This window comes from Salmo salar, chromosome ssa27 (assembly GCF_905237065.1).
Source record: "Salmo salar chromosome ssa27, Ssal_v3.1, whole genome shotgun sequence".
Lineage (NCBI taxonomy): Eukaryota > Metazoa > Chordata > Actinopteri > Salmoniformes > Salmonidae > Salmo > Salmo salar.
Window position 1 is genome coordinate 3,340,001 of NC_059468.1, and position 16,849 is coordinate 3,356,849.

General features: G+C 42.2%; 1 protein-coding gene across 2 annotated transcripts in view; it reads right to left on the minus strand.

The window, feature by feature from the left end:
• LOC106588203 (oxysterol-binding protein-related protein 10) overlaps window positions 1-16,849 on the minus strand; it is a 156,453-nt gene that overhangs the window by 68,292 nt on the left and 71,312 nt on the right. For both annotated transcript variants that reach the window (XM_014176964.2, XM_014176963.2), the window contains exon 5: window positions 4,737-4,925. In XM_014176964.2, the coding sequence (XP_014032439.1) occupies window positions 4,737-4,925 (189 nt within the window). The remainder of the gene's footprint in view (window positions 1-4,736; window positions 4,926-16,849) is intronic.

Here is a 16,849-nt window from a genome sequence, read left to right on the forward strand (position 1 = left end):
CAGTTGCAGACTCTGGGGCCTAAGCAAGAGGCACCACCAAGCAAGCGGCACCATGAAGACCAAGGAGCTCTCCAAACAGGTCAGGGACAAAGTTGTGGAGATGTACAGATAAGGGTTGGGTTATAAAAAAATATCAGAAACTTTGAACATCCCACGGAGCACCATTAAATCCATTATTAAAAAAATGGAACGTATATGGCACCACAACAAACCTGCCAAGAGAGGGCCGCCCACCAAAACTCACGGATTTGGCAAGGAGGGCATTAATCAGAGAGACAACAAAGATACCAAAGATAACCCTGAAGGAGCTGCAAAGCTCCACATCTGAGTATCTGTCCATAGGACCAATTTAAGCCGTACACCCCACAGAGATGGGCTTTAGGGAAGAGTGGCCAGACAAAAGTCATTGCTTAAAGAAAATAAATAAGTAAACATGTTTGGTGTTCGCCAAAAGGCATGTGGGAGACTCCTCAAACATATGGAAGAAGGTACTCCGGTCAGATGAGACTAAAATTGAGGTTTGTGAAGCATGGTGGTGGCAGCATCATGCTGTGGGGATGTGTTTCATTGGCAGGGCCTGGGAAACTGGTCAGAATTGAAGGAATGATGGACGGCGCTAAATACAGAGAAATTCTTGAGGGAAACCTGTTTCAATCTTCCAGAGATTTGAGACTAGGACGGAGGTTCATCTTCCAGCAGGACAATGACCCTAAGCATACTACTGAAGCAACACTCGAGTGGTTTAAGGGGAAACATTTAAATGTCTTGGAATGGCCTAGTCAAAGCCCAGACCTCAATCCAATTGAGAATCTGTGGTATGACTTAAAGATTAAATAGTTACAAAGCATTTTATACAGCACAGAACCCATCCAACTTGAAGGAGCTGGAGCAGTTTTGCCTTTAAGAATGGGCAAAAATCCCAGTGGCTAGATGTGCCAAGCTTATAGAGAAGAGAGACAAGAGACATGTAGCTGTAATTCCTGCAAAAAGGTGGCTCTACAAAGTATTGACTTTGGGGGGGGGGGTGAATAGTTATGCATGTTCAAGTTCAGTTTTTTTTATTATTTCTTGTTTGTTTCACAACAACAAAAATATTTGGCATCTCCAAAGTGGTAGGCATGTTGAGTAAATGAAATGATACAAACCCCCCAAAATCCATTTAAATTCCAGGTTATAAGGCAACAAAATAGGAAAAATGCCAAAGGGGGTGAATACTTTCGCAAGCCACTGTATCCCCGTACTATTAAGCAAAGCTTCCATCAAGAAGGCAGGGGCTGTACTAGACATAAAAAAATGACAAGGCAGTGATGTTTAAACAACCAGTGACCCTTGAACTTACTACCTCAGGCCACTATTGTGTAAACATTTTTGACAGAGAACATGAACACAGAGGAAAAACAAAGTATTTTTAAAATGGCAAACAGTTTGGACATGCAACAGTTGGCAGAGTTCAGAAATTACTCAGCAGTTCTGGGAATAATGATGAGTGCATTTCCATTCTACGGCAGATAGTTAACAGTTGTGAGACATGCCAGAAATATAGCAGACCTAAGCCCAAACCAGCTGTTGGTTTGACACTGGCTTCCAAGTACAATGAAACAGTGGCTGTAGATCTACATGAGTTAGGACATAGTGTGTGGTACTTTCACATAATCGACCACTTCACACGCTTTAGTGCTGGAAGCATTGTGAATACAAAGAAACCCAGTGACATCGTCAAGCACTTCATTCATTCCTGGATAAGTGTGCAAAGGCCCACCCCAGAAATTGTACAGTGACAATGGAGGAGAATGAAATAATAATGAAATAAGAGAAATGGCAGAGAACTTCAACATGGAAGTAAAGACAACTGCTGCATACAGTCCATGGAGCAATGGACTTCTGGAGAGACATAATCAAACACTCACAGAGATCATGCTGAAAGTGAAGCAAGACAATGGATGTGACTGGAACACAGCCCTAGATTGGACTTTGATGGCAAAAAAACTCAATGCACAATGTTCATGGTTACAGCCCATACCAACTAGTGTTCGGGCAGAACACTAATCTTCCCTCTGTACTGGTTGACAAGCCACCAGAACTAGAAGGGACCAGTGTGAGTGCATGGGTCTGACAGCACCTTTCAGCACTACATGCAGCGAGAAAAGCGTTCACTGAAGCAGAGTGCTCAGAGAGAATTCGCAGGGCTCTGCGTAAACAGCTTCGACCCACCGATGAGAAGTACGAGACTGAAAACAAAGTGTACTACAAACGAGTTGACTGTCAAGAGTGGAAAGGATGGTGTGGTGATATTTGTGAGGCATGGAGGCACCATTGTCAGGGTGCATCACTCAAGATTGCGGAAAGTAAATGATCAACAAGATGGAGGGGCTGTTGCTGAGAATCAGCCTCCTAATGTAAATGACAAAAAGGACACATTAACAGACAGAGTCTCCCAAGAGACTTATCGACATGCGCCTCAGAGTCACTCAGATTGCTGTTGACAGCGATCTGCCAGAAAAAATGTACACTTCATTCCATAGACATCCAATCTGCATTTTTGCAGGGAACAGAGCCGTCAAGGGACATTCACATCCGAGCGCCACCTGAAGCTACGAGCGAAGGAACACTGTGCAAACTAAAAACGTGTGTGCATGGCCTGGCAGATGAATCACTCTACTGGTACAACAAAGTGCAGAGTACAGGTGGAAAAACGGTGGATTCTGCAATCTTCTATTGGCTTGATCAATTTTCCATTGGTTCAATTCTGAGTTTATCTACAAGTGACATTGTTAAACTGGAACCTAGTCGTTGTGTCATTTTAAGTTAACAACTACTACACTAAGCAGCAGTCTACCTCTACAACCTACTAAACCTCTGAGAGGGAGGGGATGTAAATCAGGTCATGGAAAAAGGGAAATGTAACAAGGCTCATTTTGGGCAGAATGCAGGTTAGCACAAGCTTGAAACAGCATAGAGAAAAGAAAGACAATCCAGTTTCCTATAATCCAAGTCCAAATTCAGAGATGGCCCCAAATGAGTGTTTGGGTTATTTAACAGTCAAACCATCTGCTTGATATTTACTCAAATCACTGGGTTCATTTCAGGTGACAAGTCTACTTTCCAAATGGCGAGAAATGTTGCCACTCCTGAAGTAGTTTTTCTGTTAATGTTTTTTTAGACACCCTATCATTTTCAGAGAAGATCTCATTTAAAAAAGTTGTTCTTAGTGTGAAGATTGACACAGCGTATGAATCTGATCTGAATGGGGAATCTAACACAACTTCAATCAGCCAGGCACAAATGATCTTATCAAAACCTTCATGAAAATGTTTAATTCTTCCAAGAAATGTCAATAACCAAGTAGAAAAATGCATTCATTGAAGAAAAATACCAGAGCTATAGTTTCATGGGGAGCATGGTAAAATGGCTCCTTACTCCAGTCTGTTCATATTCCCTAGCGGAGTCCTTGTGGTGTTAGGTGATCCAATTCCTCAGCTAAGTTTTGATTACACGCTGTCCTGCTAGCCGGTGTACTTTTCACCAATGCCCTTTTAGAGTTCCATGTTGCTGAGAACCTGTACAAAGCCAACTTGTTCCAGAAGCAGAACCTCAAAGAGAGCAGCCTTTGTTGTTGGCTCCCATTCCTGTGCATTGACACAGTGTCCGGTAGCTACAGCAGGAATGATAAGTTCTGACCACCATGTCAGTGGATGCATGTGAGCAATAGCCTGCTTAACCCAGATTGAGCGCTGAGCTCACAGTGTGTTCAATCTGGTTTAAAACCTTTACGGGATCGGTGTCCCTATACCGGGACGGTTGTTGCTAACGTGCGCTAATATGACTAGAATGACGTTGTAAGTAACACCCAACTTTCCAGAAAGCTTAAATTCTTGTTAATGTAACAGAAGTGTCCAATTTACAATAGCTATTAGTGAAAAAAATACCATTCTATTGTTTGAGGAGAGTGCACAACAACAAAAAAACTTTTATCACAGCAACTGGTTTGATACATTCACCTCTGAAGGTAAATAATGTACTTACATTCAGTAATCTTCAGTAAGACATGCAAAAAAGTACAGACTGATCAGTTTTGGAGAAAGAATTTGAAGGGTAGTTTCAGTCTCAAAATGTTTATGCAAATCAATGCCAAATTCTGCAGTTGGTTATTCAACCATTTTAGCAAAAACTGGAGTTACTGCTATAATGCCCCTACAGAATGTAGAACATAAAGACACACCACCTCTCTCTAGTTAAGACTTCACTCCATAGGTACAACATTAGCTTGCCTATTAGCTAGATTTCCCTTTTGTCGCATGCCATGTTAAGCAGTATGGATGTATACAGAGAAACGCCAAGCCAGATCAAGCTACAGACATAGAGCGCAGTGCAGTCAATGTTGATCGGTTCAAACGCCCAGGCCCAAAAATATTTTCTGAACTCATTGCACCAATGGCCCACCAGAGGGTTGGCAGAAACACTGAATGCATAGGACATGGAATAATGCATAGGACATGGAATAGAGTGCAGTATTGAGGTCAATGTTGCGGTCAACTTCAAATGACTGGGTCATGTACTTTGAACAGAAATATTCCATAATGTGGAAATAGTTCATTTAAAAATCCAAACTTCATGACTCCAATCTGGCTGAAATTGGGATGAATTTGTCAGACAGTCTGCCTAGCGTCTACAACAATGAATAATTAATGAATCCATGATGATGTCATCAGAGAGGGACAGTTCCAGGTTCCACCCACCTCTTTGACCTCCAGCAGTCTGCCAGGATACTGGTTTTTGGCCCGTCGGGCAGCGGCTGGGGACTTGTGGTGGGTGATAGTCACGATGTTGCTGGGTGTGCCCAGACACGCCAAGTGCCTCTGAGTACCAGGTGAGGAGGAGGCTGGCAGGAGGGAGACACTACGGGACCGACCGGAAGATGACGAGCCCTAAGAGAGAAAGACAAAAAAAGAGAGGAGGGATATGTGAAGTGCCACACCACTCAACTACTTCCTACTTCTACTTTCATCTAACATTCACCTGTATCCTATGAACTGTGAGTCTGGCCTTCTTGAATAAGCTTGGGTACTGTATGAAAGCCATGTTGAAACCAGTGCCTGACGAAGGGCAGCAAACCGAAGACAGCACCTTGTTGTTTCCTTAAAAGGTCCACATTTCAGTCGTATGAAGAGAACCATCACTAACCCTTAGCCTGGCCCTCTTTTTATCACAAACCCCAAACAAAACCAGAGCAAAAGCTACCACCTCTCCAGTGAAGTTAACTCCTAAATTAGTTTCAGGGTACTTCCCTCCTGACAAGAGCCAAGAAGTTACATAGAGGTGAACGACCAGTTAAAAGAGATTTAAGAAGCTATCAACGGAACTTAAAAAGTGGACCTTTGCCTTTTGTCTTCTTTATAGCTCACACCACCATCAAAATCAAATCCGGTTCGCTCCTTCCCTCCCTCTCTCTACATCTCCCTGCCCTCTGTATAATAGTTGCCATGTCTCTCAGTCGGAACTCGTCCTCACCCTCAATCAATTTACAGCAGTCCCAGAGAGAAGAGTCCCTACAACCTGGATACCAGATACCAGGTTATAGAGGACTGGGCACAGCACAGCCAAGAGAGAGAGAGAGAGAGAGCATTAAGATAAATACATAAATCAAATAAATGACTCTGTCCCTGAGCACTGCAAACCAGAGGAGAAACAACTCCACTTCAGTTTTAGAACTGGCAACTCTCGCTCCCAGGACCTCAGAGCCATAATAGTCACAAACGGACAAGGGCACAATGTGACATTGCAGGAAAGTACAGAACATAATCTATAGTGCATTCAGAAAGTATTCAGACATTGTTACATTACAGAATTATTCTAAAATTGATCAAAAATATTTTAAAAAATCTCACCAATCTACACACAATACCTCAGAATGACAAAGTGAAAACAGGTATTTAGACATTTTTGCAAATTTATTCATAAAAAATTAAAAACAGAAATACCTAAGTATTCAGATCCTTTGCATTGAGACTTGAAATTTAGCTCAGGTGCATCCTGTTTCATTGATCATCCTTGAGATGTTTCTACAACTTGATTGGAGTCCACTTGTGGTAAAATCAATTGATTGGACATGATTTGGAAAGGCACACACCTGTCTATCTAAGGTCTCACAGTTGACAGTGCATGTCAGTACAAAAACCAAGCCATGAGATCGAAGGAATTGTCCGTAGAGCTCCGAGACAGGATTGTGTTGAGGCACACATCTGAGGAAGGGTACCAAAAAATGTCTGCAGCATTGAAGGTCCCCAAGAACACAGTGGCCTCAATCATTTTTACATTTACCAAGAACCCGATGGTCACTCTGACAGAGCTCAAGAGGTCCTCTGTGGAGATGGGAGAACCTTCCAGAAGGACAACCATTTCTGCAGCACTCCACCAAATCAGGCCTTTATGGTAGAGTGGCCAGAGGGAAGCCACTCCTCAGTAAAAGGCACATGACTACCCGCTTGGAGTTTGCAAAAAGGCACCTAAAGGACTCTCAGACCATGAGGAACAAGATTCTCTGGTCTGATGAAACCAAGATTGATACTCTTTGGCCAAGCATCACATCTGGAGGAAACCTGGCACCATCCCTACGGTGAAGCACGGTAGTGGCAGCATCATGCCGTGGGGATATTTTTCAGCAGCAGGGACTGGGAGACTCATCAGGATCAAGGGAAAGATGAACGGAGGAAAGTACAAAGAGATCCTTGATGAAAACATGCTCCAGAGTGCTCAGGACCTCAGTTTGAGGCAAAGGTTCACCGTTCAACAGGACAACGACCCAGACAACACAGGAGTGGCTTCGGGACAAGTCTCTGAATGTCCTTAAGTGGTCCAGCCAGAGCCCAGACTTGAACCCGATCGAACATCGCTGGAGAGACCTGAAAATAGCTGTGCAGTGACGATCCCCATCCAACCTGACAGAGCTTGAGAGGATCTGCAAAGAAGAATGGGAGAAACTCCCCAAATACAGGTGTGCCAAGCTTGTAGCATCATACCCAAGAAGACTCAAAGCTGTAATCTCTGCCAAAGGTGCTTCAACAAAGTACTAAGTAAAGGGTCTGAATACTTAAGTGATATTTTTGTATTTTTCTTTATACATTTGCAAACATTTCGACCAACCTTTTTTTGTTTTGTCATTATTGTGTGTAGATTGATGAGGAAAAACAACAATTTAATCAATTTTATTGATTCATTTGAATTAAGAAAATGCTCTGTTATTAAAATAAATAAAAGTTTTGCTCCATGAAGTAATCCAATAATGTGTACAAATCTTCTCTCATTGATTGAAACAGTTGGGTCCACCTAAAAGTGCCGCATGTCACTCACCTGTCACGATCAGTGAGAGAAGATTTGAAATAGACAAGATGGCAGTGTACACATAAACAAAGCATTTTCTAAATTCAAACAAACCACCTGGATACTGATATTTTAGAAGACACATGTTTGGCTGAATCGAGAACAAATATAGTATGGCCAAGTTAAGGTTAGTCGAAAATTCTCTGTGCTACCCTTCATGTAAGGGCTAATGGAGCATCACATTAGCCCATTACAATCTGCTAGCTAGGCTAACTTACGAATACAGCAAAGATTATTCAAGCTTGTGAACTACGGTACTTGTTCTACTTTTCTGTGGATACAGAAAGAAAAACATTACTTTTCTCATAAAGGTACAAAAAACAGTGTACTAATGAAACTCTCCAATTTCTGCATTCTATTAGGTCTCCAATTTGGGATGGTTAAGGATTTATCCCCCTTGGTTCATGCATTTCCCTATTAGGAAACAATTGAGTGAATAAATCTACATATACTGTATACATAATGCAGTCACTCTCCACATACTGCAACGTCAGAAGTATTTCACCAAGCTCCCTTCCCCCCCCTCCCAACTGGCAGGTCTGCCCCTCACAGGTGTGCCCTTACTGCGTGGGTCGACTTGGCCCTCCATAATAGAACGTGGGCGGTGGGCGCCACATAGGTCAGGAGACAGTATCAAAAAGACAGAAATAATCTACTGTAATGTATCTATAGTGGGGCTCTGCTGGGCCTGTTAAGAGGCACCTGAAAGAGAGACTGATGCCAAATACCCACCTGAGCATACCACTCCTGCATCAAAAGCAATGATATGCTGGGGGGCCTGCAGGGAAATAATTCTACAAAGAGACGGGAAGAGAGGCATTTCAAACCTCAATGAGAGTTATTCTAAAATACAGTAGCATCCTCTCTTCCACTGCAGTGTGGTAGAAAACATAGCCTCCAGCAATATAAGAGATGCCTTTCTTCCTTACATGAACCAACTACAGTACAAAGAAAGTCATTGTAAATACACCAGAGAAAGGGTTGCTATTTGTAACTGGTGACCGACTCATTGAAAGAAATGGTATGAAATGGGGCTGTGGTGGTCATGAAATGTTGTCAGCCAGTGATTGTCAAGCAAATAACTGCCGGTCTCACGGTAATTGACCATTAATTAACATAAACATATTTAGCATCAACACATCTACATTTAAAAAAAATCATAAATCCATGTAATATAGCCTACACCATCACAATAAATCCATGATTTATTTTAGACAGGTCTAAAGAAACATGATATGATGAAAATGTAGTCTATTTCAGAAGAACAGAATGACATAGTCTGTGTTGGGCCCTGATCTGGCTATGGGCAACACTAGTTAATTTATCAGAAAAAAATTGATAAAAATTATTTTAAATTATTTTAGAGTATGGAAAACACAATTAAACATAGCTGAATAAAATAGAAAGGATATGGGCCTCCCGAGTGGCGCAGAGGTGCTAGAGGCGTTACTACAGACCCGGGTTCATTCCCGGGCAGTGCCACAACTGGCAGTGGCCGGGAGTTCCATAGTTAGGCGCACAATTGGCCCAGCGTCGTCTGGGTTAGGGGAGGGTTTGGCCGGGGCTATACTTGGCTCATCGCGCTCTAGCGACTCCTTGTGGCAGGCCAGGTGCCTGCAGGCTGACCCAGGTCACCAGTTGAACGGTGTTTCCTCCGACACATTGGTGCGTCTGGTTTCCGGGTTATGCTGGTGTGTGTTAAGGAACGCGGTTAGGTGGGTCTTGTTTTGGAGGACGCATGACACCACCGTCGCCTGTCCCGAGCCCGTTGGGGAGTTTCAGCGATGAGACAAGATCGAAATTGGGAAGAAAAACGGGTGTAAAATACAAATTTCAAATCATAATTTGATTTGCCTCATGCAGCCTTAGAATGTATAAAAAAATCTAAACATACAGTATACTACATAATATATATGTGTGAAATTTGTTTTTATTCAGAATGGACCATTATCATATTTCGCAACAAAGCATCTTTCACTCATGCTGCCAAAATAGTCTTCAATACTCTACTCAATAAATTGGATGCAGTCTATCACAATGCCATCCGTTTTGTCACCAAAGCCCCATATACTACCCACCACTGCGACCTGTACGCTCTCATTGGCTGGCCCTCGCTTCATACTCGTCGCCAAACCCACTGGCTCCAGGTCATCTACAAGACCCTGCTCGGTAAAGTTCCCCTTATCTCAGCTCGCTGGTCACCATAGCAGCAATCACCTGTAGCACGCGCTCCAGCAGATACATTTCTCTGGTCACCCCCAAAGCCAATTCCTCCTTCGGCCGCCTCTCCTTCCAGTTCTCTGCTGCCAATGACTGGAACGAACTACAAAAGTCTCTAAAACTGGAAACACTTATCTCCCTCACTTGCTTTAAGCACCAGCTGTCAGAGCAGCTCACAGATTACTGCACCTGTACATAGCCCATCTATAATTTAGCCCAAACAACTACCACTTCCCCTACTGTATTTATTTATTTAGTTCCTTTGCACCCCATTATTTCTATTTCTACTTTGCACTTTCTTCCACTGCAAATCTACCATTCCAGTGTTTTACTTGCTATATTGTATTTACTTCGCCACCATGGCCTTTTTTGCCTTTACCTCCCTTATCTCCCCTCATTTGCTCACTTTGTATATAGATGTATTTTTCTACTATATTATTGACTGTATGTTTGTTTTACTCCATGTGTAACTCTGTGTTGTTGTATGTGTCAAACTGCTTGCTTTATCTTGGCCAGGTCGCAATTGTAAATGAGAACTTGTTCTCAACTAGCCTACCTAGTTAAATAAAGGTGAATTTATTATATTTTTTTAAATCATGCACCTGTCTCGGAAGATGGGCAGGGGGAAAAAATACATGTCATCTATGCACTTAAATAGCAAATGGGTGATGCTTTTCCCGTGGTTCATTTTCATGCCAGCCAAGTAGGCTATACTCCTGTTGTAAAGCGAAGCAATGTGCTTAACCTCTATTGGATCGGTGTCCCTAAACCAGGACATTTGTTGCTCAATATGCGATAATGTGACTAGAATGACGTTGTAAACAACAGCCAACTTTCCAGGACATAGGCATGTCTTATAATGGGCAGAAAGCTTAAAATTTTGTGAATCTAACTGCAGTGTCCAATTTACAGTAGCTATTACAGCAACAAAAAAAGACCATGCTATTGTTTGAGGATAGTGCACAACAACAAAACACATCACGGCAACTGGTTTGATACATTCACCTCTGAAGGTAAATAATATACTTGAATTCAGTAATCTCGCTCTGATTTGTCATCCTGAGGGTCCCAGAGATAAAATGTAGCATAGTTTTGTTTTTATATTAAAATGTAGGAACTGGGTTCTGAGTTTAGGTGACCCCGAAGTTGGCGGATGTCAAAATAGCTGGCCGTGATGGCCGAGCTATGTACTCAGAATATTGCAAAATGTGCTTTCGCCGAAAAGCTATTTTAAAATCGGACATAGCGATTGCATAAAGGAGTTCTGTATCTATAATTCTTAAAATAATTGTTATGTTTATCATGAGTAATTTAGTAAATTCACCGGAGGTTTTCGGTGGGTATGCTAGTTCTGAACATCACATGCTAATGTAAAAAGCTGGTTTTTGATATAAATATGAACTTGATTGAACAAAACATGCATGTATTGTATAACATAATGTCCTAGGAGTGTCATCTGATGAAGATCATCAAAGGTTAGTGCTGCATTTAGCTGTGGTTTGGGTTTGTGACATATATGCTTGCTTGGAAAATGGCTGTGTGATTATTTGTGTCTATGTACTCTCCTAACATAATCTAATGTTTTGCTTTCGCTGTAAAGCCTTTTTGAAATCGGACAATGTGGTTAGATTAATGAGAGTCTTATCTTTAAAATGGTGTAAAATAGTTGATTGTTTGAGAAAATTGAATTGTGGTATTTTAGTTGGTTTTGTATTTCGTGCCGTGCGATGCCATTGGCTGTTGGCTAGGGGTTCCGCTAGCGGAACGTCTGTCCTCAACAGGTTAAGAGAATGTGTTTCTTGTTTAAAGGCTGACTAGCTCTAAAGAGACTAAGCAAAGGCACTATGTGTAATCCCGTGATTAAGTGTACTTATTGGTATAATTCTATAATGGCCTATAGTTATCTGTACTTAATCCTATAATGGCCCGTAGTAGTATTATAGTCCGATAATGGCATGTAGCAATCTTATAATTGCCTATAGTAATCTGTACTTATTATTTTCTGGAAATAATGTATAGGCGCGCCACCAATATAATTGATCCAAGGAACTAGAGGGGAGGGTAAACCCCGCCTAGAGGAAAGAATTTAGATTTGAAAACAATGGTGGAGTAAAGCCGAGGGGATATGGTTATTAGCATAAAGTGGAGGGACTATGAAACTTGAATAAGCATGAAACTGTATAAAAGGAGTGGGCTGAGACTGTGTCCGGCAGTTGCTCCATGGACCAACTCGGCTTGTTACTTTGTAATAAAGTCTATTTGAATTCACAGGCTCCGGTATCTGAGAGATATTATTGAACCAATATTTCCACAACATAAATGACAAGCTAGCCAGGAGTGGCAAAAAGGAACCAGAAACTGTGAAAATCTGCAGTTGTGGACGGTTTTGGACGAACTACACAGACAAGTGGCCACTTAAAAAGGTAAGCAAAGTTCTTGCTTAAACAGTATAGAGTTTGTGTGGTTCTCTCCAGGACTCGGCCTCAGCGGTAGGACACCAAGTGGGTCTCTCCAAATGTAACGAACTAAAGATATTGGGAGCTTTTGAATTCAATAAATGCACGCAAAATAATGCAAAATAAAAAGGGGATAAAAGCTTTGAGGGTTGCAACAGTGAAAATGTAGTAGAAAAATTGCTGCGACCACTGCGGGGGGGGTTTGTGCCACATCTGATTGGCTCAGTTGAGTGGGGTTATTCATCTGTTTTATTTGGGTGGTTCATCTGACCAGTTTGTTCAGTCTGGAGTTTTAATTGTTTTGTCCGATTCAGTTTGGCCGGACTTGTTTGTTCAACCTGTTTGAGGTTGCGAGTGCAATTCATTCATCTCATTCAATCAGTCCGAGTCAGATGGGTCATTCAATTTATCCGGCTCGCTCAGCCGCTCATCTGGGGCATTTGTTCGATCTCGTTCAATTCATTGGTCTGCCCTGTTGACTGTTCTGCTCAATCCATTTTGGGGTGGCAACTGTCCGTCTGCCTGGTCGAATAAAATTAAATAAAAGTCCTATGGATAATGCTCTTGTGTGTTGAAGTGTATCACTAGGGCACTGCACGGATAGGCAAAAAGACCTGCAGATACCGCTTTATTGTGTCGCGAAAATGTATCAATAAAGGACTTCATAGGCAGGCAAAAATCCTGTGGTTACCGCTTGGTTGTGTTGAGGACGTGAATAAGCAAAGGACTGCTCAGACAGATAAAACTCTGTATAATACTGCTTTTCTGTGCCGTGGAAGTGTATCAGAGAAGGGCTGAATTTCCAGGTCGCTTAGGGAAAGCGTAAGAAATGTGTAAAAGTAAGTGTGAAATTCTTCTGTCATAGGTGGGGAAGGTGTCGCGCTCCTCTCCTGGATGGCTGCTTAAGTGCAGCCTGGTAGGGAGGACACGCCCGGTTTCCACCGGGGCAGGAGCAACAGTGAAAGAAAGCGTGAAAGAAGGATTCAGTCTGGAAGCGCACCACTCCTGGACCATCACTTAAGTGTGACCTGGTAGGGAGGACGCTCTTGGCCTGGACCCAAGGTACGAATGTATGGTGATTAAACATTTATAGAAAATGTACGTTACCAGGAGGGCTTGAGTTAAGAGTAAGTTGGGTACAGATAAGAACTTCTCAATTTACCATTCGGAGATGGTGGCATAAACCAGGAGAAAGAATCAAGTTTAAACTACGACTGATTAAACAGTGGTTGGCACAGGAAATAGTAATAATAGAAATTTGTGTAGGAGAATTCCGGATATGGACTAGCCGTCCGGACATAAATTATTTAAAAAATATATATAAAAGTGAATGGTGGAACAGAATGAGAATAGGGAACAACGAATAGTATAAGAAGCTCAAAGAGGTAAAATAAAAGAAAGCGAATGTCTAGACTAGGGCATCAAAGTAAGAGCCAAACCAAACAAATACACAGGTGCAAGACAGAACATTATCAGGTTCCCAGAAATCAAATAAAAGTTCTGAAAATAGAAGTGGAAGTGTTTATGCAACGATAGAATAGGTATCTAAATAAAAAAACTGGAAAAGCAACTCAAGTTAGAAAATATAAAAGTAACCTGGATAGAGGTAGGAGGTAATGGTCCTGTTGGAAGATATTAAAAAGCAGAGAGAGAGTGGTTTTAGATATTGGACAGTAGGGCGAATTGAATCGACATTAGAGGAACTAGCACAATCAAGGAAAATACTTTTTGTGTTAGTACCCATAGACGTTTAAGTAAAACCTTGGCTGAGACAGAGAGAACAGGAAGGGTTTGAAAAAGGAATAGGGGTTACAGGACAACAGATAAAGAACCAGATATAGAGATATCTGTAATATTGAGACAAGTGGGGTGGATAACAACTAAAAGGGCAGCGATACTAAAAACACAGACTGTTACTAGATTAACATTAAGAAAAATATTGGTAACGATAAAATCAAACATAGGGAGACCAAGAAAACAAGCGGTAGAAATGAATAGAACGGCAGAAATCCTGAGCGCCAGGTATCCCCTTATGCAGTGAAGAATTGACTAAAATATCTCAGAAATGGAAACAACGCACCAACAAAATGGGCACGAGATGGCCAGAAGGAGGAGCGTTTGATGTCACGGTGTGTGAGGAAATGGAGACGCTGATAAAATATTATAAGTGACACAGGGAAGAAGAGAGAGGACAAGAAAGAAAAAGAGGTACTGAGGATGTTTAAAAAAGAAGGAGAATGATTGTTGAAAAGTATAAAGACAGCTAGAGGAATGTTGAACAAAGACAATGAAAAGTCAGACAAGAAGAAGGTGGAATGGTTTACTGAACCTCCACCATACACCAGTGGGCAATACCCCCTGGTGTCGGGAGTGGTGGAAATAAAGGGAGAAATAGAGGTGGAAGAGGAAGACTCCCTTTTCTTTTACCTGAGAGGGCACAAAGAAAAAAGAAGGGCAGGAAAGACTGAGCAAGTTACAGAAACAAGTCCAGAAAGATTTGATTGCAATGCAGGATTGAGAGAGGCCTTTGCAAAAATGCCGGTAAAAAAAGATGAAGAATCACTGGAAGAGGACATAATAGCTGAAATGGAGGCAAAAAGCAAGACAGTGGATGGAGAAATAAGAAGGCTAGAAAAACGGTGTGTAAGGAACAAGATGGGGAGAGTGGAGAAGATACAATTGAAGTCAGAAGTTTACATACACTTTAGCCAAATAACAAATACAAATTGTTTGTACAGATGAACACGTGGTACCTTCAGGTGTTTGGAAATTGCTCCCAAGGATGAACCAGACTTTTGGATGTCTACAATATTTTTACTGAGGTCTTGGCTGATTTATTTTGATTTTTCCCATGATGTCAAGCAAAGAGGCACTGAGTTTGAAGGTAGGCCTTGAAATACATCCACAGGTACACCTCCAATTGACTCAAATTATGTCAATTAGCCTATAAGAAGCTTCTAAAGCTAAATTTTCTGGATTTTTCAAAGCTGTTTAAAGGCACAGTCAACTTAGTGTATGTAAATGTCTGACCCACTGGAATTGTGATACAGTGAATTTGAAGTGAAATAATCTGTCTGTAAACAATTGTTGGAAAAATGACTGTGTCATGCACAAAGTAGATGTCCTAAGCAACTTGCCAAAACTATAGTTTGTTAACAAGTAATTTGTGGAGTGGTTGAAAAAAATAGTTTTAATGGCTCCAACCTAAGTGTATGTAAACTTCCGATTTCAACTGTATAGCCAGTTTTAGGGAAAATGGTCTATGGCAGGGAAAGGGAAAAAAAGAGGGCTGCGGAGTAGGAGGAAGATGAAAGAACCTGAAAGATATGGTGCACAATGTCCAATTTTTATAAAAGGAACTCAAGGGCATTATGTCCCATGGGGCTCGCAGGACCTGGAAGGGTTGGTTGCCCGCCTACCTGACCTCCATGATGGAGCAGGAAAATGGATAAGGACTTTTGAAGAGCAAACCATGGGTAAGCTACTGGCTGTGGGGATCTGAAGGCACTGCTGGCGAGAGTAGTGGGAGTGGCATAGATGGAGGATGAAGGGAGGTCCAGTAACCTGAACGAGGCAATAGGGACTACACTGGAAGACGGAATAGACTTTGACACACACCGCCCTGACTTTTGGTGTGCTCTAAGAAGGGAATACCCAGCAAGGATTAAAAAGTCACTAAAAGTGGAAGCACTGGGGTAGACAGAGAATCCAGCTGCGTATCTACATGGACAGCTGAAACGATGGAGGCTGGAAACAGAACGATATCCAGAGGGAGACGCACTGATGACAACTCTGTTTCAAAACTCAGTGATAGAGACCATGCCTGTACAAGTGAGAAGCAGGCTGGAGGACATGGTGGGACTGACTTCAAAATCACACAAAGAATTATGTGACCATGTAATCAATGCAGTGGAAAAATACAGAAAGGATGAACAAAGACTCAAGGAACAAGGAAAAGACATTCAGAAGAAGCTAATACAGCTCCAGCTGGAAGAACTAACGAACAAAGGAAAAAATAAAGTCCAAGCTCCAGTGACAGCCCCTGAAGCAGAACAATGGCTACAGTCTCCTCTGGAGGACTACAACCACCTCCCGTCCAGCAGGCCCAAGTACCACCCACACCACCAGTAGTGAATGTGTATGCAAAACAACCCCAACAATGGAATAATGGCAATAGGCAACAAAGACTTCCGCAAAACAATCAGAGAGGAGGAAACAGGGGCCCGCTGGGACCACCTGGGATCTGTTGGATATGCCAACAGCCAGGACACACTAGACGAAACTGTCCTATTAACCCCTGGCAACAACAGGGAAACAGGAACCAAAATAATTGTAAACAGACTGGAGGAGGCTGGCAACAAAATCAGAAGCAACCACAGGGCCCTTTGAACCCATGGGTGGGGCCTAATCAGGGATACTAGGGATGCCCTGTGAACCCATGGGTGGGGCCTAATCAGGGATACTAGGGATGCCCTGTGAACCCATGGGTGAGGCCTAATCAGGGATACTAGGGATGCCCTGTGAACCCATGGGTGAGGCCTAATCAGGGATACTAGGGATGCCCTGTGAACCCATGGGTGAGGTCTATTCAGGGATACTAGGGATGCCCAGAGAATCCTACAGAGGAGAGTCAGTTTTCAATGATATCCACGAGAGCTGATCAAGAACCTATGCTGCAGGTTCAAGTAGAGAACAGAGGCACACCCATGATGATAGATACTGGAGCCACTTACACATGTGTAAAAGTCCAAATTATCTCCCCATGTCTGGTAAATATGCCAAAACTAGGATTCTCG